At 37.2% G+C, this 22,553-nt stretch overlaps 1 protein-coding gene across 3 annotated transcripts in view; it reads right to left on the minus strand.

Moving 5' to 3' along the window:
• Nucleotides 1-22,553, minus strand: part of LOC131033443 (uncharacterized) — a 239,473-nt gene that overhangs the window by 76,460 nt on the left and 140,460 nt on the right. For all 3 annotated transcript variants that reach the window (XM_057965648.2, XM_057964986.2, XM_057966345.2), the window contains 2 exons: nt 21,817-21,924; nt 21,652-21,723 (listed from right to left, as the gene is read on the minus strand). In XM_057965648.2, coding sequence (XP_057821631.1) covers nt 21,652-21,723; nt 21,817-21,924 — 180 coding nt within the window. The remainder of the gene's footprint in view (nt 1-21,651; nt 21,724-21,816; nt 21,925-22,553) is intronic.

Raw genomic sequence — 22,553 nt, forward strand, 5'->3', positions numbered from 1 at the left:
TGGAAATTTATGCTCCATCAAGACTTTCATCATTTTCATCTCTATAACTAAGTGGAAAAACATCTCCCATAGAGACTGTCACTTTTATGCCTTAATTCATGGAGGAAAAACGTTTTCCATTGGGACTTTGATGATTTCACACCTTCAAAAGCCCAAACTTATCAAATTTTGTCATTTTACGCAATGGAAATTCTATTTCCATCGGGACTTTTACCATTTCTTGAAGATTTGAGAGGTGGGAAACGGGAATTTATCGAGAATTTGTGCAATTTTGACTTATTCTACCTCCTAGGAGTGGAAAAACAACTCCTATAGGGACTTTTGACACTCTAGCACAAAAATAACACCAATTTGCAACATTTTAAACACATTATGCTCACATCTAAAAGCAAGTTGCAACCTCAAAAACTTAGAAAAACTTAGGATCACCTTCACATTTCAACATTTTTTAAACACTTTGATCCTATCGAGTTTAAAACTCAAAATTTAACATTGCTTGCACATTGAAGTTCTCTAGACATAATCACATCAAAAACAAGACTCGGGCACTGAAAGCTCAAAATTGCCACCCGATTGCCAAAAACCCTAAAATAACAAAGGCGGAAAACAGAAAAGAAGGGATCCATGTTTGCAATGGGGTGATGTGTGAAAAGGTCACAACAAGATGGCACCAGTTACTGCTGCTGTTTTTTCCATACATACTAGGGGAGGTTTGCAATTTCAGAATTGTTCTTGCATAGTTCATTGAATAGAGGAAAAGAAATAAATTGTGTGGGCTTCTGTGTATAGTTCATGAGGATTTGTATTTCATTCCTAGAATACATCTGATTTCTAGAAAACTAATTTGCATTTCAGTACTTCTGATTTGTGACAAAAAGATTTGAATTACAAAGTATTAAAATTCTTAAGTGAGCTTTATTTGATCAGATACTACAGAATATTCCATTTAAAGATATTACAGTCTTGCACTACAAAGAAGGTTAGTTTTGAACTTTTAGCACAAAAGGAAAAGAGTGATCCAATTTGTTTAGCAGTGAAATTCCAGCCAAGAATGTCAAAGTTGATGCCTTTTTTTATTCTAGTTCCCAAGCTAACCTCATTTGACAAAAGTTGGTTAGAAAATTTGATATTGAAAGTTATCGACACCTCAGGCCTTTGGGTTAGATCAAAGGCAGTGTTATTTTAACTATTTTAAGCAAAGTAAAGTGAAGTTTGTTGTTAAATAAGTGTTTGTTGCTAAATTGATTAGATTTTGTGCCCATGGATGTGCGTGGAGTACAGGAAAATTGTTTATCACCAAAGAGCCAACAATAAGTGTTTGTTGCTAAAGTGATTAGATGTTGTGCCCGTGGATGTGTCCGAAGTACAAGAAAATTGTTTATTACCAAAGAGCCAACAAGTATCATGTAATGTCCCTACTAGGTTTAGGCCTGTTATAACCATAATTAACCTATTTCAATGTACTTATGACTTAAACTAAATTGATAAAGAGACAATTCTATCTTAACATGAATCAAATCAGTGATATTCCATAGTTCAATCAATTAATTTATTAATAAGTAACTTGCTCATCTATCATACATCCGTAATTCTTAATGCAAGTGTCAAACTTTGTTACTACTTCAGTTTTAAAGAAGAAGGGGATGTGAATGTTACCAAAGCACTTAGATACCAAATACAATAGGTTCCCTCAAAGTTTACAGATCCAAGCCCTTACCCTATCTTGGGACCTTGTCCCTCAAGGTTCTCGGGACGCTGATCCCCACCCTCTCTTGGGAATCACCCTATTGTCTGGATTTAGACTGCCCCTCTTTGGAAACATCTCAATTCCCAACTTCTTAAATACTGACAATAGTAACATGAATTATATATAAACAAATTCTTCTTACTGTTTATAAGCTCTTTCTGATTTACAATCTAGTATTGTTATTTATCTAATTAAGACATTATAAACATATATTATATTTTTCTCATTTATTTGCAGATGTTATTATAATATATATTACTGCAGAGTAGTTTTCAGAAAATATTTTAATAATTATAATTATTATATATATCATCAATATTTATAATACTATTAAATCCTCTATAAGAACATCAGCAGGCTTCATATATTAAGCATATATATTAAGTGCATACCATGCATACTACCCAGAACCAGAATGTTACCGCCTGTAACTAAATATCAGTTCCGATCTGATTTTATTGGTATTATTTGTTTTATATATTCTTTTAATATCCCCCCTATCCTTTGAGTGCCGATCTGCAATATATATCTCTCCATTGGTATTGGAAAGTCATGTCCTCATAGCCACATCCCCTTCTAAAAGTAAAGTCGCTTTTAATTATAACCATTGCCTCTTGCTGACTAACCCGTTGTTTGTTATCTTAATGAAATTACCCGTGCCTTTTTACTAAGAACCGGTTGCTGTTTGAGTGTAATAATACATGCAATAATATAGGTATACCTCTTATTCTTATCGCTACACTACCCTTGCCTTAACCTTATTGCTGCATAGGAATTGTTGTATATATTTCAAGATATAGGAATCGCTGTATATACTTTATGTATATGCATCAATAGTTGTAATTATTATTGATTGTAAATTAATATTTATTGTGTCTATTAATAATTAATATTAATTATTATTGATTGTAAATTAATATTTATTGGGTCTATTTAATAATTATTGTGAATATTAGTTAATAATAATTATTGATTGTGATTATAAATGCAAATCAATATTTATTTAATAATTATTGTGAATAACCGTTAATAGTAATATTCATGAACCAATAAATAAACATAAATACTCAAAAATATAAGGGATATTACAGGAAAATTGATTAGATGTTGTGCACATGGATGTGTGTGTAGTACAGGAAAATTGTTTATCACCAAAGAGCCAGCAATAAGTGTTTTCTGCTAAAGTGATTAGATATTGTGCCCATGGATGTGTCCCAAGTACAAAGAAATTGTTTATTACCAAAGAGCCAACAAGTGTCACTTGATCAAAGGTGCAAAAAGCTTCATGTTAAGTTCTTACTGGGCAAGAAGGAACAGCCTAAGATCCTTAATCTTGATGTAGTTTCTTCAACAACTTTAAGCACTTTGATCTTCAAACAAATTCAGGCAATTGTAGACAAAGGTTTTCTGCATCTTGGTTAGAATAGTTTGAAGTAAGATGACAGCCACATCATTGTTCAAAGGAGCATCCATGTTGTTTTGCGTCTTTCATAGTTTCTAGGGACCAAAAGCCTCTATATTGGGGAAAAAAGATAAACTGAATTCATTGGGTAAAGTAAAAAAAAAGTTCCAAAGACACATAGAGCAGAGGTGCAGACATCAGTAGTCCAGAAAATGGTGGAAAATGAAAATATTTCGAGTCTTTGTACAAAACTACAGATTTCACCTAGTGGCAGTCACATAACCACCATGGCATTTGCAAAACTGCCAGGACAGTTTCGTCATTGCACATTGTTGGTCTACTTTCAGACCCAACCAAATTTAAGCTCTACAAATCTTCCATGTTAAATTGAGCTGCCATGAACACCTTCCAAAGCTTGTCCATAGTGATCTAGACCTCACCAAAACCATAATTGCATTTGATTACTTTGTGAATCTACTCATAATAAAGTTCGCAGACAAAACTTACCATGGAGAAATCAAGTATAAATAGGATTTATGAGCTTCAATATGGGGATGATATATTTAGATCTAAAGAAGATTAAGTTTAATATTCATGTCTAGTTTGATATGAAGCACACATGGAAATGTCTAGAGGCAGAACTCGGACCTAGATACAAAGGAGGGCTCTAGCATGATATCTAAATGTTAAACAAAAAGAGGGTTATGTTTCATCTTTAGCGCATACCACTTAGTCAAAATTTCATGCCAAAATGAATTTTAAGCCAAAAGCTATGGGATTTTTACATTTTTCCGCTAAGGCCATGGTTGCCAAATTTCTATTTTTTATTTTTATGGGTACTTCATTCCCAACACAAAAAATAAAAGAAGATCATGAAAATAAGATTGAGCTTATTGGAAAACGAAAATGGTTTCACAACTCGGGCGGCTCCCAAGGTGGTTGTAACAACCATTTTAAAGGCTGATATGTCAACGATATGGAGGTGAAAGCAAATATTTGGTTAGCAAGCGGAAATTATAAACTTCAAAATGTCATTGGCCTCCACATTGGTTGTGATAACTATTATCACAAAAGTTTGCACCCTTGCTAAGCTATCAACTTAGCAAACTCGTGAAACATGGAAACAACCTCGAAGTGTGGGACCTTGGGCAAAGGGGTTGAATCTCCAAAGAAGGCTAGCTTCCTTCTCCATCCAAGTGCAGGTGTTGAACCAACTCAACACACCAAATTCTACTTCTAAACCTATCTTAACAGCTTGTAGAGGAAAAGGGAAGAAGGAAATGCTAAAATGAAAGGAGGTGATGCACCAAGATAAGAGATGTTCCTCTCCCCATCCCAAAATGACACAAAGAATCAACTAAAATACCTTGGAGATGCACAAACTTCAATTGCATGAATAACCACAAACGCATGTATGGAGTTTAGAATTTGTAGAATGTCAAAAGGGGTGAAAGTTTCCCACAAATCACACGCAGAAACAACTTCACACAGCATATACGTGAGAGAAAGCCATAAAACATACACTTATCATGAAGGTAAGAAAACAGACACAACATGAATAAGTTGAGGAGAGGCAAGAATGATTATTTAAATTCATTCTCAAGCCAATGGCCAAACTTACAGTTGTAGAAATGCAAGAAAATATACAAATCTTCAAGAGAAGTGAAAAAAGCATGAAGTAGCTCAAACCACCAGGGAGAAAACCCTTTACAATAATGCATAACAACCTCTATAGAAAATTGGTCACAGAAGAGAGACCAATGATCAAGGTAGGGAAACCTTGACCCTGGCATGCGCAGAAGAATGTCAATCCAAGAAGGCTGGGAAGTGCATAGATCTGATATAGTTGTGCGTGCAAGCGACCTGGCCATACCCTAACAAGGCAATCCCAAGAAGAGGAGTACTTCTAGAAGGTGGATTATCTAGCATTCCAAGCTCAGAGCATGTGAAGGCCATCAAATAACCATAAATAAGCATGGCCTTAAACTCCACTAGATGGCAATCTTGCAAAAAACATTAAGAGCGCCCCTATAGCTCCATGAATGAAAGTAGACAAGTCACAGAGGTTGGTGGAGCATTAAGAGCCTTGAGTGTTGATTACATCATTTGGAAGTGTAAGTCGTCAGAAGTCGGAGTCAAGCCCTCAGGAAAACGTTGCAAGGGGAGAGGTTCTGAGATTTCGGGGTTCGAAAGGAAAGAGGAAAGGGAGGAAAAGAGGTCCAGAAACCCAGGGTTTCAGGATTTTTGGGTCTGGAAGGAAATGAGGAAAGGGAGGAAAGGAAGTTCGGAAACCTAGGGTTTCGGGATTCCAAGGTCCGGAAGGAAGGAGGAAAGGAAGGAAAGGAGGTCCAAAAACCCAAGATTTTGGGGTCTAGAAGGAAAGGAAGAAAGGGAGGAAAGGAGGTTTAGAAACCCGAGGTTCTGGGATCCGCAAGGAAAAAAGGAAAGGGAGGAAAGGAGATTTGGAAACCCGGGGTTCTAGGATTTTGAGGTCTGGAAGGAAACAAGGAAAGGGAGGAAAGGAAGTTTGGAAACCCGAGGATTCCAGGATTTCGAGGTCCGGAAAGTTGGGAGTTCCGAGATAGTGAGGTTCGAAAGGAAGGGAGGAAAGCCCAAAACTGCCTCCTGACAAGATAACATTTCATGATTCCATTGGTTTTGTCCTTGATCAACTGGGGCAGAGCTGGTCCATGGAACATATCTCTAATCGGATCTCACTGATGGACCAAGGGTGTCATAAAATGACAATAATAACTAGCTGAATTTCCAACATGCGAATAGCATAGTTTGAAGATATTAATAAAGCATATCAGCTAAGTGCACTGTTTTAAGAACTATTTCGAAACCCAATAGAGTTGTCAAAACCCCATTGGGCTCCAACCCATTATCCATAACTCAAAAATCAAAGCCAAGATTACATGAAGTTTTGCAGCATACAAACAAAATGGTTTTGTCGAAAAAGCTTGCTAGCAGATTCATTGTGTGTTAAAATGAAGGCTTTAGAATGGAGCGCAACCACCCATTAAAGATATCTCAAAGAAGTATAGTATTATCAAACATTATTGCAGCATCAATGCACAAAATTGATTTGTTGAGAGGGCTTCAGAAACTCTCAGGGGGAATGCAGTTTGCAATTCTACCTGCACCACTTATGAAAGCCTCAAAGTATAGAATCAATAAACATCAAAGCATAACAGAAGGCTATTTCATTTGGCGCTTTAGGTACACAACTTGGTGAGGTTGTGTTCAATGCATCCTTAACTGGATATCAAAAGGCTCACAAAAGCCAAAGGATATTGTGTCACTCCTAATATTGATGACTTTCAAAGCGTTGTCAAACTTTAATTGCATATACTATTATGTTTGGAGTCGGACTCATTGCAGCATTAATGTTTGATGCATTGAGTGGATCCCAAGATCCATCTGTGGTTACCTTTGATTCCAATTTCTGAAGAGAATTTCAAAGAATTGTTATGGGCAATATAAATGATGCAAAAATTAAGGGTATTATGCATGTTGTAAGGTTGCTTTGGGCCATTTTCTTCATGTCAACTTCTGATGGTTTCGATGTAGGGGCGACTTCAATTGCCCATGTTGTTGATGTCGTGAACATATGACCATATCATGACTTTACTTGTGCAAACAATGCATTTAATTTTTTGACAAGAATACTTAAAACAATGGAATTCCAAAATGATGATGTATTTGAAAATAGTTTGTTTTTGTGTTTCTCTCATCACATTCAAATTCTTGGGGATTCTGATAGGCATGAAGTTGTGCAAAAAACAAAATTCTATATGGATTTTGCTTCTATTGATCTATATCATTTCACTCTAAATTCACCCTCAAACTATGTTTATATGTTGCAACTGTTCTTAGACCTGCGAGACTGTAAGTGCTTCTGTGACCGTTTGATTGATGGCATAGCTTCAACATTATTAGTACATAAATGGCAGCTTGTTATTTGAAATCAAAGAAGCTCATGCATGGCAAGAAGTATTGTGTAAGGAATCGCAAGGCTCATATATGAAGAAGAAATTGCCCTCTTTGCTTGAAATGCTTAAAAGTGGCTCCCCTACTTTTAGTGCTTGATAAATGAGATAATCAACTCTGGCACCTCCTACGGACTTAATTCTTGCCCATTATTGACAAAGATTAAATCAGATCTCTGGTTCCTGCCAAGACAAATCATGAATCTCTCCTAGCAACTTTATAGATGATGAAAGTAAAATTCAAAACCAGCATCATAAAACTTGTGATTAGGAATATGTAAATTTCAGAGGATACATTTCACAAGGATTTGAGAAAGATGGTTGAGCACGATGTCAAACAAGTTTTCAGCTTTCTCACTCCTCAGGACCCAAGTGGTGCTCTAGTTGCAAAGGAGAATGAATCAAAATTGCCAGTAACCATTCTCCATACCCACATAGTGAAGAAAGAAGCAGCAATTCAAACCTTGGTAATAATGTGATTGGCCCAATTCATAATTTTGGAGGAGCACATTTTGGCATGAAAATGTATCTAGCAGCATACACCATTGGTTCTAAAGCAAGCAATACCTTGACAATGCCTTACCAATCAATTTTAAGGTGGACCCCTTTTGTTTTAAAAGTAATGTTTGATTATAATACTTTAATTCATTTTTATGAATTTAAAAGTTAAGATCACAATAATCAAAAAGATTCCTTTTATTAAAATGTTTCTATAATCGGAATGTGTGTGTGTGTATCAATGTGTGTTTGTATAAAATGTTCCTTCAACCTTTTCGGATGCCTGTAAGGTGTAATCATGATGGGTTTAGCCCCCTCCTCTAACTCAATGATGTGCTCAATACCCCTGTCTGGTGGTCTACCTGGTGGAATGTCACTGAACACCTTAGAGTGTTTAACTTTAAGCTCCTGAATATCAGGAGGATATTCAATCTTCTGCTGTCCCTCCTGTGATGGCATCAACATGCACTCTGCTGCCCACTCTACCTGATCATGTCGAATCAATCTAGCCATCCTCCGGAAAGAAACCATCCTGAGATCACTGTCCCTGATTGCCTTAAGAATATGTGTCTTCACATTCACTTTAAACCTCATCTCCATCTCCTTGAGGTTAAGAGTGAACTCCCCAATATCATGCAACCAACTCATCCCAAGGACTATATCTGTATCTCCCATAGGCACAACATAGAAATCTGCCTTAAAGTCATAATTATTAACTTTCAATGGGAGTCCAGTGATCTTACGATCACATTTGAGGACATAGCCATCAGCTACCCTCACTCTAATTCCCCCAAACTCCTCTGTTTGTATGCCACGCTTCTCCACCATCCTAGCATCAATGAAATTATGAGTGGCACCTGTATCAACCAAAGTTATGACTCGCTGTCCAGCAAGCACTCCTCTCATCCGGAATGACCCTTCTTGCCTAATACTTGTGAGACGAGCTTCCCTAAGTTGCCCATCTCCTTCCCCATCATTGGACTCCATTTTAGACAAGTTTTTAGCCTTGTCTTCCTCTTTTTCACCATCTATTTCCTCTATATCAGACTGCTGGTCTGAGTTATCTGATTCTGATTCCTCATAGTATGCCCACATAACTCTGTTAGCTTTGCCCTTTGGTCTAAGAGGACAATCATGGTTTGCATCATAGGGTCCTTTACAGTAGAAACATAATTTTTTCTTCCTCAAATCATTTAATGTTTCCCTGTCAAAAGGTGCTGGAGTTTTATCTTTAGAATCATTTTTAAAATCAGTCCTCTCTGGTTTTTTATAAAATGGTTTGTTATCCTTACTAGAAGATGCTCCTTTGGACTGAAATTTGTTTGTTGGGACTGCATGTTCCATACTTCTTGCCTTTTTCATAGCTTCCTGTAAAGAAATAGGATCAAATGCCTTTATCCAACCTCTCAGTGGTTCGGATAGGCCCTCAATGAAAAGAACTATCAATCTACGCTCTGAAATGTTTGGCACCATGACTGCCAACCGCTGAAATTCACCAATGAAATACTCCAAGTTGCCTGTTTGTTTTAGCTGTGCTAAGTCCCGGAAGTAAACCTCTGGATCTTTCTTGTCAAATCTTTCAACCAACCTATCCACGAAGTCCTGGTACTCTGTCACCTGATTATGTTGAAGTGTTACCAAACCATGGTACCACCAATCATGTGCTACTCCCTCCAAATGCAAAGTGGCGTATTTGATAGCTTCAATCTCTGTCATTGGCCTCGGTGCCAAAAATGTGTCAAGCTTATGAATCCAAGCTTGAGCTGTCATCTTACCACTCCCATCAAATGTAGGCATAGTAAGCTTGCCTGTAACTCTATGCTGCTCACTATTTTGACCTCTAGGCCTCCTATCCTGTCTGAGTGACCTGAAATGCTCTCTCCTCTGATTTACAAACCTCTCGAATGTCATCCTCTCTCGTACCTGTGGAGTTAATAAATCCCATTCGTCATTCGCAGCCATGAGGATATCTGCGAACATCTCCTCTCCTGGTTCTCCTGTAGGTGCTACCTCAGGCTCATCTCTAATGAAGGTAGGACGTGTAGGCCTGTCTGCTGTCCTGGAATGAGTCCTATGAGTTCTAGGTGACCCCACTGCACTCCTGTTATCCCCTTGCTCCTGATTCTGTCTGTCTTGTGGGTTCATGCGCTCAATCATGGTGGTGAGTGCCTGCAAGGCCTGAGCCATCTGCTGCTGTCCTGTAGCCATTACTCTGAAAAATTCCCTTGTTTCTTGCTCCTCATTCCTATCGCCTCTGGGTGGGCTACCCCCTTGCCTGTCACCCATGGTACCCGGCTGCCTGTCAAATTCTTGTTCCCTGTCAAACAAAGCTCGCCTGCGAGTGTAATATCTGTGAGAGCCAACCTCAGGCGGCTGCATGTGATTGCTAAACCCTCAGGATGGCAGGATTTAGTTCTGATACCAATGTAAGAACCCAACTTGGCTCTCCTCTGCTGACTGTTTCTTTTGAATGCAATAGATTTGAATTTGTTTTGGTTTTTGAATGTTTATAGATTTTTTTGTGTTTTTTTATGGTAATAATGAGCAATGAAACAATACTGGAATAAACTCCTATGCTTAAAATAATACTGGAACAATAATATTACTGCTGGAATTAATTTACGAAACTATCAAGGGAATGTTTGTTTTGTTTTATGGCCAATATGCCTGGAAAACAAATTCATTACAATGTAAGATAAAAACCTGATTTTTGCTGTCCCAGTAGTTGAAAAAAATCTGCCAACTGCAAATTTTAATTTTTTTGAAAAAATTACTGTTCACGCGGTACTGTAGCAATCCATACGGCAGCACTATTCACGCGGTACTGTTCACGCGGCACTGTAGCAGTCCGTACGGCGGTACTGTAGCGCGGGTACTGTAGCAGCAATTGTATTTTGAAATGATTGCTTCAATTCTGATTTTTAATGGCTGCCAAATGAAACTGTAGGTCTAATATATATTCGAAAATCTGCATACCCTAGATGTCTTCCCTTCTTTTTAAAGCCCAAATAGAACTCCAGAATGAAGCTCTCCTGAAATGCCAAATTTAGTGGATATTTCACCACCTCAAATGGTTGCAACACTGAAGAATTGTCGCTCTCCAATGGCTGACTGAATCAGAAACCCTTGGCTTCTTCTCCCAAGTTCATAACAAACAAATATCAATTCTCTGGATGGATGATATAAAATGAGCTCTTAAGTCCCTTCTTATTCTTTCTTATGAGAGCTCGAACACTTTCTTGGCCAATGTGGGATTAAAGACATATTCACACATTATAATATTAAAGTGACTTTATTATTATAAAGTTACTTTATAACTTTATAATAACATTAAAATATTTAAATAAATCACTTAAGTCACTTTTAATTAAATTAATTAAATATAAAGTCACCTTTTTTAATTTTATTTTATTTAATGACTTAATAAGAAATTAATTTAATCAATTTCTCCTTATTTCTCCACTTAGCCTTCGGAGAATGTAAAGGCTAAGAATTCCAATGAGATGCTAAAAAGGTGGGGACATTACAATGCCCAACTGTCACTTGAGAGCATGGGTTGGAACATGGAGGTACATGATGCGGCTAGACAAGCAATTGGGAGATTTAGGTACTATTGCACCGTTCCATTCTTTGCAGCCAGGTAATTCTTTTTTATTTGATTATTTTCAAATTTTAATATTTATAGTTTGCATTGTCTAATGAATTTTTAATGGACATACTTATCTTATTTAATTCATTTCTGGCAAGTCCCCTTATTGGCAGAGCATGGTTGATGCCATCATTATTTGTGGGGCAAGGTTCAAAGCGCCTTCTGAATCTGACTTCAGTGGCCCAATTTTGACAGAGTCAATTGTTGATGTAAAAGCCACATTAGAGGACAAGCACGAGATATGGAGCAAGAAAGGTTGCACCATCATGATAGATAGTTGGACCGATAAGAGAAACAAGACGCTCCTGAATTTTCTTGTTTCTTCTACAGGTGATTAAATAATTTGATTTTGATTTAGTGATTAGTATTGTTAATTTAAGATTTTGAATGAGCATTGACTTTGCTTTATTTTCCAATTTCAAGTGGCACCATGTTCTTGAAGTCCATTGATGCTTTTGCACATTCAAAAAATGCTACTTTCCTACGTGAGGCCATAGAGGAGGTCGTACAAGAGACGGGTGAGGAGAATTTACCACAAGTGGTGACCGATAATGCATCAAATTATTTTGTTGCAGGTAAACTTTTGATGGAGAGGCAACCATCTATATTTCGGTCTCCATGTGTCGCCCATTGCCTTGACCTCCTGTTGGAGGATATTGGCAAGCTTCCATGGATCAGAACATGTGTAGAGAAGGCAAAAAATATTTGCAAGTTTGTATGCAATCATTCATGGGTCCTTTGCCTAACGAGGCAATACACAAGGCAGAAGGAGTTGGCTCGTCCTAAAATCACTAGATTTGCCACCAATTTCATTACATTGCAATCCTTGATTCGGTGTAAGACATCTTTGAGGCGTATGTTTGTTGGTGAGGAGTAGACTTCCTCATCCTATGCTACGACCATTGTAGAGATTGATGTGGCAGATTGCATTTTTGATGAGCCAAGTTTTTGGGCCTCTTGTGCTGAGATTGTGAAGGTAAATTTTTTATAAATTCTACATTATGTTTTGATTTTTATTCATATTTTTCTTTTATTTGCTTATTTTAATTCACACTTAACTGATATTAGATAATGTTTCACAATATTTGCAGTTCATTGAGCCCTTGGTAGTTCTCTCACAAGTTGTTGATGGGGAGAAGCCCGCATTGGACTAGCATGGATAGGGCAAAGGAGGCCATCAAATCTGTCTATGGAGGAGATGAGAGTAAGTATCGTCCCATTTGGGATATCATTGATAGGAGATGGCAAGTCCATCTTCACAAGCCCCTCCATGCAACTGCTTATTACCTCAATCCACCTTTTCATTTCTGCCCTGATTTCAAGGCAAATAAGGAGGTTCTTACTGGGCTCTACTCAGTGATAGAGCAAATGTTGCCTAGTCATGGTAGCACTATAATCCATGAGATAGAGGGCTTTTCTAATGCAGAAGGGGAGGTCTTCTCTCATCAGCTTTGCAAAGACAATCAGACAAAAATGCAGCCAAGTAAAAATATATTTTAAGACTAAGAGCATACTTTCTTTTTTGATTGGTAATGGGCACTTTTTAAGGTGCCAAAACACTATTGCTATTCAAATATACAAGCACACCAGCCCAATGAAAGTACCAAGCCTGCAACCCTTAGTGCCCCGATGGGGATTTGAACCTTGGTGGCGGTTTCACCAAGCAAGTGTTTTAACCGTTGTACTACACAGTTCACCCATTTTAAGAGCATACTTTTAATTATATATTATTCAATTTAATATTAAATGAGACTGATTTCTTTTTCCTTTTCTCATCTCAAATAGATGGTGGCAAATGTTTGGTCCTAAAAGACCAAATCTTCAGCGGATAGGCATTCGTAATTTGGGCTAACCATGCAATGCTTCCAGTTGTGAATGCAATTGGAGTATGTGGAGAGGTTGAATGATCTAGTCTTTGTTCATTGCAACCTCTGTCTTAGAAAAAGACAAGTTTTGGACCATGACACCAATCCAAAATCTGAGTGGGTCACTAAAGCTATGGATCTTGTCTTTAGTGACGAGGACCTTGATTGGATCGACCAGGTAGATAGAGAGGCCGAGGCTATAGCCATGGCAGAGGAGGTTAGAGCAAGAGCAGAGCCAAACACAAACACAGTTGATGTTGGTGACGGTGGAATGGAGTCACAAACAGAGACTATGGTTGTTGAATCATCCAATACCTACCTTAGATGCCTTGGTAGGAAGGACGCAGGCTCCTTTGAGCCATAGACTTATAGTTGTTTTGATATTTGTGTGGAACATTTGATGTTATGGATTTCATATTCCATGATTTTTGTTTTATGTTTACATTTGAAAATATTTGTATATCTGTGTTTGCTATTTCCTTCAGCTACAATTTGCATTTATAATAATGTGATCGATGTATACTTGTGTATGTGATTAATTTAGCTTCTATTTGATGATGTTATCGTGTATTTAACTAAGCTACCGGTTCAGGTTCAGAGATGCGAACCCGGTTCGTGGGTTCGTGGAAAAAAAATTTGCCTTTTGGGTTTGTGGTTGGGTTCATCCGTACATGTATATATATATGTGTGTGTGTGTGTATAAAATATATATCCACATATTATATGCAAAAATTTAAAGAAATATACAAAATTACAAATCTAAATACATTTTAATTGTATGCTGCTACATCATTGATCAATGCCAAATGCCATTTCAATTGATAGTTCAGAATTTCAATAATATCATATTATGTAATATACTCATATGCCTTATAATATATATCAATGTTTCATTGATTCATATATGTCCAGGTTCACGATTCAAATGAAAATCATTACAATTACAAAATTGACAATGCAAAAAAATAATTGTCTTCTATCTTCAAAGTTCAATGTTCATCAATCATCAAAAGGATCTAGATCAAGATCATCATCATTTGCTCCAAGTTCAAATTCAAAATCATTTGAACCCAAACAAGTGCCACTCCCACTAGCTCCATCAGCTATAGGTATCTCATCATCATCATTTAAAGTGACTCTAACCAGATCATCAACAGTTACATCCCAGTTGGTACACTCAGGGGTTACATTCCAAAGCTTCATTGCCCCTTCCTTCTATCGTTTTCCCTTATGTGTTAGAAGATGCTGCTTGGAATGAATATAAACCAAGTCTTCTACTCTTTTTGAAGCCAACCAGTTACGCTTCACTGAGTGGATAAAGGAGTATGTACTCCAATTCCGTTCAGCAGTAGAAGAACTTGCAACCTGTTGAAATTGGAGAGAAAACCAACAACACTTAAAATTAAAAAAATGCAAAATAAGTTAAGGAATGTTAAAAAAACTTAAAAGCTAAACTTACAATACAAATGTTAATATTTAATTTTAAAAGTAAAAAATCTTACTTGTGATAGTATCTTGATTGCAAGAGGTTGGAGTAACATAAAATCTTGACCATGAAGGTACCACCATGTAACTCCAACCATTTTGGATTGGTCATTAATAGCACGAGGACTATGACTTCTTCCTGATATAAACAAACCAAACTATTTCCTAACACTGTCCACCACTTCAGGATCACTATAGAGTCTAGCAAATGCCCGCTTGTACCCAGCAGCAACTTCAAGATCTCTATATGGTTTAGTTCTCCCTGGCAAAGAAAGTACTTCACTGCTATAGTACATGGGATTTAAGGCATGTGCAAGGAGATGCAATGGCATGGTCATCTTGTTCCACCAATGATGAATGATTTGTTCCACCCTTTTGGAAAAAAAATCTTGGGGGTCCTTCTCTCTTTGTGCTATTATGACTTGATTTTTTCAACCATGGTGTCCATGCCATCATAGACTTCCCCCAAACATGTTGCATCTGTATCAGTATACCTGAGCATACTCATGATAGGCTCGGTGAAATTCAATACATATTCCACATTATCCCACCAATTGAGATTCAAGATCAAATCCCTAACCTTATTCGCCCTCTCTGAATTTGATTGCTTCCAAATACTCCATTGGTTACTAATAACTATGGCACTCAATGCCTCTTTCACCTTCAAAAGACGTCTCAACATTACTGTATGTGATGCAAATCGGGTCTTAGCAACCTAGGTTCATGTAAAAATTATGTCTATAACACATTTTAAAAAATATAAAATAAAATTAAACATGGCATAAATAAATTTAAATAGATAAATCATAAATTAAATTTACCTTCAGCAATTGCAACCTCGAGAAGCTCCTGAAAATGGCTTCTGACATATGGTGGTTTGTCACAAACATTTGGATCTCCTCACCCTCTTGGTAGATATCCTTCACCCAATCTATTTGAGTGCCAATTGCTTGCATGACCAAGTTAAGGGAGTGTACAGTGCATGGTGTCCGAAAAATGTGTCAATATCTTTGTTCAACCAAAGCACCTACAAACCTTTACATTGTCTCTAATGACTTGGACAACGTTTTCATGTCCTACCATATCTATGGAATCAAAAAGGATTCGGGAAATGTATTATGCATCTTTGAGTTGCCCCTCACAATCAACTGCCCTCAAAAACATTGTCCCTTTGGGGGTCATTGCAATAACATTTATCAATGGACAGTTTTTGGCATCCTTCCATCCATCAGAAACAATAGAAACACCCGATTCAACCCATGAATCTTTAATCGGTTTCAATGATTGCTCTACAAAATTCTCCTCTTTTGCCAATAAGGTGGTGCACACCTTTTCATACCCAGGACTTGTGAAACCAGTATGTGCATCATTGATTGTTGTCACCATCTCCTGCCAATACGGTGATCTTAACATGTTGAAAGGAAGACCACTGGCATAGAGGCAATGTGCAATTTTTTGCTCTACAACATCTCTTACTTCCATTTTGAATGGCTTTTGCAGGAATGGGAATTATCTACTTCAACTTCATCTTGCATAGCAAATATATTCAAGAAAGGGTGATTGGGGGCCTTTTCTGGTATTGTGCAATCATTAGGTAAAGATACTAGTGTTTTGCTTGCAGATAATTTAGCTCTTTGTTTTTCTCTTGCTATAGCTTGATCAACATCTTGTTCTTTAATGAATACTACTATTTTTGTTGCAGAAAACCCATTCCCATCTGGCCCTTCACACATTTTAATCCCTTTCCAAGCAGGGCCACAAAAGTGACGTCTCACTCAATAATACGAGCATAATTCGTTTTACAAAAATTACAATCCCATTCAAATCCCCAACCTCCTGGAAGTTGGTGACGCATTGTAGTATAATTCCATAAAGGAGATCCTCTATGAACTTTAGATTTTTGGTTTATTGTTTTGTAACCCCCCACCCACTGAACCCGAACTTGTTGCCATTTTGTTTTTTTTGCTATTATAAGAAATTAAACATTTTTAAATTAGAAAAAAAAAACTAAAAAAAATGCAATATTACACAATGTAAAAAGCTAATGTAAGTATGAAAAACCATTATAAAAAATAAGCGAACTTATTTATCCTTTTCTTTAAAAAATAAAATTGAAAAAAAAAAAAAAATCTTGAAAAAATTTGTTAAAAGATCAAAGAATAGGGATAAATGCTTACCTTAAGTGATTGAATCTCCTTTGTGCAAGCTCTCCATCTTCGTCAAGCACTCCACGAACAATCTCCTTCGAAAATAATCACTTGCCCTTCAAAAAGCCAAAATGAAACCAAGAGAGAATAGATGACCAAATGAAGTTGTTTTGGATTTCAAATGCATTTAGCAAGGCCAGATTAGGGTTTATGGCCCCAAAAAGGCAAAAAAAATTAGTTTTTTAATATTAAAAAGACACTTTTTTGTGACTTGACTGGCCCGGCCCATGGGTTCGCCTAGGTCCGCGCCTAGGTTCTCCTGGGTCCGACCAAGGTTCCCAATTTTCCCTTTGGGTTCTCTCTAGGTTTGCCAATGAGGAACCTTGGCCCGACCCAGGGCGGACCCAACGCGGACCCGGTTCGTGTTGGGAGCCCAAAACAGGCGAACCCAGTAACTGAGGTATTTAAAGTTTATTTAATAAAGGGTGCATGCAAGCTTGTAAAACTCTGCGAGTTTGGGAAAAACTCGCGAGCAATCGCGTGCCCTAGTCGGGTGCGAGTTGTTGCCGGGAATAATCATTATGTTATGTTGTCCTAATATGTTTATGTTGTCGTCGGTAATAATGAGTTACGGTGGTCAGTTAGTTAGCCGACGGGTAGGTAGTTGGAGTCGCGACGGTTGTGTCGCACCCCTTCGGGTATCATATATTGTGTACCTTTTCTTCGAAGTATCATCATGTTGGTCATGTCAGATGTAATGTTATAAGCACTTATCGTACATGGACTGTTGAATTAATATAGAGACTGGTTATTTAATGTATTTCCATTATGTTCTGTGCATTTACTTTCTGCATTTAACCGTTTACCCAGAGGGCAAACACGAGTCACTCACACGTATACTCAAGGACAGGGATTTAACAGTGTAAAAACCGCCAAAACTCACCAGAACACGACCAATAAACCATCGCTAAAACTAAAAATCAAAAGACGTTGAAAAAACTTTAGGTTTTACATAAAAAAAAAACTAAACACGATTCATTCATTCTGCACGCCGCGACGGGTGCCAAAAAACGACTCAACTGAGAATCGCATGCAAAACCAACGCAACTAGGGCACAAATTGCAAGCTTGTAGGCGAAATCCAGGCGTTTTGGAGCACGATTGCAGGTTTTTACAAAAAAATCCCGATTCAAACAAGCATTTCAATTTTTTTTTCAATACGATTCTGTTTTTTCTTTTAATATAATTCTCTCATTTTTAATTTTTTATCTTCTAAGTGTTTATGCAAATGATGATGGGAATATTATTGATAGTTTTATTATAATAAGTTTATTATCACTGTTATATAAATTGTTAATAAATTTATTAACAATTTATCACTGTTATTTTTTAAATAACAGTGATAATAAACTTATTATCACTTATTATCATTGCTAAATAACAATGACTATTATTTTTAAATAACAGTATAAACTTATTAATTATTATCACTATTAAATAACAGTGACTATTATTTTTAAAATATGACAGCGATAAACTTAATAGTTAATGGATAGAATTTATAGGAATGTAATAACTGGTTACTGAATAACAGTGTTATTGTTCTCTAAATGTCGTCTTTCTCTTTTGCTAGGTTCTTTTGAGATTTTTTTTGAAAGAAAATGGCTTCCAGTTCTACAATTAAAGTCTGTGGCAAAAAGAGAGACCATTGTTGGAAACATGGGACACCAGGTCCAAAACGAGGAGATGTCCTTTGTAACCATTGCACTAAGATTATAAAAGGTGACATTAATAGGTTCAAATATCACCTTGCACAGATTGAATGCCGAGATACCAAAAAGTGTAAGAAATGTCTTGAAGAGGCTACGAGGGATGCAATAGCAATGCTTGAAGAATATGATCAAAGGAAGGCAACAAAAAAGAGAACAGCAGAGGCAATGGCAGCCCCAAGGGCGGATTTGAGTTCTATAGGGTCACATACAGATGTGGAGACATCTAGTTCTTCCCTTGGGCCACGGATACGAGGAATGGGAAGTGTAGGCAGCCATATGGAAAACTACTTTGTTCCACATAACACTCCTGGTGCACAACCTGGATTGCTAGGCACTGCATGAAATAAAGAGGCTCACCAACAAGCAAAGGTAGTGTGTGCTAGATTTTGGATCTACAACGATATTCCGTTCAATGTTGTTTCTAGTCCATCTTGGGACCAATTGGTCACCGCATTGACTGTGGCAGGTAAGGGGTTCAAGTCCCCAAGTCATTATGAGATGAACAGACTGTTATTGCAGGATGAGGTCCAAAACACACGCATTAGAGGAAGAGCAGAGGAGTATTTGGGAAAAGAATGGCTGCACCATTCTCTCTAATGGGTGGACGGATGGTAGGAATAGGACACTCATCAACTTTCTAGCTGCTTCAAAAGGACAGTTAGTATCTTTAAAATCAATTGATGCCTCCAATGAAGTGAAGAATGCAGAGACCTTGTGCAACATGTTGGATGAGGTGGTGATGGACGTGGGAGTGCAGAATGTCATCCAGGTTGTAAATGATAATGCAGCTGCATATGTGGCAGCCGGCAAACTTCTAATGGCTAGACATCCGACATTATTTTGGAGCCCTTGTGCTACCCATTGTCTTGACTTGGTCCTTGAGGACATAGGGAAACGAAGTTGGGTAAAGAAAGTGGTTGAAGATGGAAGGAATATCACCAAATACATCTACAATAACACATGGGCCCTAAATCTTATGAGAGAGCACACTAATGGTAAGGATCTTGTACAATTGGGGGTCACGCTTTGCTACCAATTTCCTCACCTTGCAGAGCATACTTGCTACATTGCCCAACCTGAAGCGGATGTTCGTGAGTAAGCTGGGTAAAGAAAGTGGTTGAAGATGGAAGGAATATCACCAAATACATCTACAATCACACATGGGTCCTGAATCTTATGAGAGAGCACACTAATGGTAAGGATCTTGTGCAATTGGGGGTCACACGCTTTGCTACCAATTTCCTCACCTTGCAGAGCATACTTGCTACATTGCCCAACCTGAAGCGGATGTTCGTGAGTGAAAGATGGTTGGGGAGTCCGTATGCTACAAAGCCTGAAGCAGAGAAGGTTGTGGTTGCCATTTTTTATTCTAATTTTGCCAAGATGGAGGAGGAGATCATCAATGTAAATTTTGAAACTTTAATTGATGATTTATTATTTAATTTTCTAATATTACAATATGTTGATTTTGTTAATTTTTTTATATCTAGGTGTCGGAACCGTTGGTGAGGGTGCTACAAATGGTGGATGGGGATCATAACTCCATGGGGTATCTATATGAGGCCATGAAGGCCAAAGAGGCGATTCAACACTTGTATGGGCCAAACAAGACCAAGTATGAACCCATATGGCGCATAATTGATCGGAGATGGAACCATCAACTCCACCAACATATTCATGTTGCTGCCTACTTCTTGAATCCCAAGTTTTTTTACTCATTGAGTTTCAGAGCAGATGCAAAGGTTAGAATTGACCTTGACACATGCATTTAGAGATTAGTTGATGATGAGAACCTTCGAGACCTGATACTTGATGAGTTGCAGAGCTATAAGAAGGCCACAGGGCCATTGTTTTCTTCACCTGATTGCAAACGTAGGAGAGACATCTTACGACCCAATAAGTAAACATATGTTTAATTTTATTTGACCATTTATTTCTCTCTTTAAGATTATTAAAATCTTTACGAGTTATAAATGACATTTTTTATCCTTGCAGATTTGTGGTGAGAAGATTATGGTGCCTCGGCGCCTAATCTTCAAATGCTTGCCATCCGCATATCATCGCAGCCTTGTAGTGCTTATGGTTGTGAGCACAACTGGAGTTTTTTGAGGCCATCCACACAAAAAAGCACAATAGGTTGACTCAACAACGCTTGAATGATCTTGTCTATGTGCGATACAATGTTTGATTGCATGAGAAGAAGGTGCAAGGGCAAGATTCACATGAAGCTCTTGACTTGGATGACATTGACCCATATGCAGCAGAATGGGTTGCTGCTCCTGATGATGTTGATAATGATTTGGATCCATTCTTTACTGATGAGCAGCTAAGTGAATTGGAGAGGGCAGGAGAGGAATGGGATGCGGAAGTGGAAGCACGTGAGGAGGAGGAGCACGAGGTTGATCATGCAGCAGAGGCACCTATCAAGGCACTTGTTGAGGATGTTGCCACTACTTTAGTACCACCCCCCCAGCAGCAACAATCTGTTTTGAGCTTTAGTCGTAGGCAGAATTTATGATTTCTCATTTTCATTGATACCAAAACTTGATATGTAATCAGAATTTCAAAGGTGGTTGTTTTGTGGTCTATGACTCTAAGACTCTATGTCACTATGATACATTGATATGTATTGAACTCTTATTCATATGTTGCACTTGTTTTTTGGTTAATGCTATGTATTTAAATCAAACTTTGATTATATATCATGGAATTCAGTATATGTTATAAAAATTTGGTGTAAATGTGTGTTTTTGAATAATATTTAAAAAGAAAATGTATTTTCAAATGTTCGATAAAGCTGCCGAGGTTTTCCCTGAGTTTTGGCAAGTCCCGAGTTTTTTAAAAAATTTGGGCTTGCCGAGTCTGAGTTTTTCAACCTTGGGTGCATGAAACAAATTTTTAATCCTTAAAAATCTCTAAATTTCTTGAGTTTTACACTTCGCTGAGTCCTGGCCGAGTTTTTTTGCTGAGTCCCAAGAGAGAGAAGGGTGAGGATTTATTCAATTTTGGTAGGAGGAGAGCAGTCTAGTATATATATAAACTGCTTAGGATCTTGAAAAGGTAAAAAGGATAAAATAGAAGACAGTAAAATATACCAGAAGCATGTTTGACTGGCTATAACATCCTTTCTCATGCCTTTTGAAACCTTGAGAGGAAAGATACGCTGCCTGCAGTATCAAAAGTGCAAATTAGTTGCAAAATTAAATTCCAAAGGAAATTGGAGGTAAGAAAAATTTAATACTTCAAGGTTAAATAATTACCTGAACAGGGAGTAGAGTTTCAAGAACACCATATTCCTTTAGCAAGCAAAGAGTTGCTTCTGCAGATCCATACGCAAGCATATAGTGCATTTCCATCATCAATCTTGCCTGTTGTTGAATGTCAGGAGAATGAGCAACTGAGTTAAATATCATGCAGTTTAAACATGTATGAAATGTTAATTTAGTTTTTTCTTCTCTGCTAAATTGCATACATTGAGGTATTTAAAAAAAAAGTTGTTAATAAATTGAAAATTAAATTAGGTCTAACCACCAAATGGTTACATACCTAATACAAAAGCATATATCACTATTATATTCCTACAGAAATAAAGTTACCCACAGCAGTAGTGTTCTGAGTTGCCATCCAATATTTAAGAGACAGTATCAGTGCGCTAAGACATACAGGATGAGAGAGATTGTGTGAAGAAGATCAATAAATAAAATTATCTCTTATTTTTTAAAAGCTAAAGTTATGTAACATAATTAAATGTTATAGCTTATAGCTTCCAAATTTTGACATAGTACTCATAAATTTTTAAATCATCATAACATTTAATTGAACATAAAATAAAAGAAGTTACAAGATAATGATAGATGGTATTTTGGGGAAAAATTTCAAATCAAGGTTGGAATATTACTAGTTGTCATATTGAAAAAGCTGAGTAGTATTTTTTGATAGAAAAAAAACAGCGTACTCACCAGACAGGAAGTATCAGAATTCTAAATTTTGTAGCATT

The sequence above is a fragment of the Cryptomeria japonica genome, chromosome 3 (genome assembly GCF_030272615.1).
Source record: "Cryptomeria japonica chromosome 3, Sugi_1.0, whole genome shotgun sequence".
NCBI lineage: Eukaryota > Viridiplantae > Streptophyta > Pinopsida > Cupressales > Cupressaceae > Cryptomeria > Cryptomeria japonica.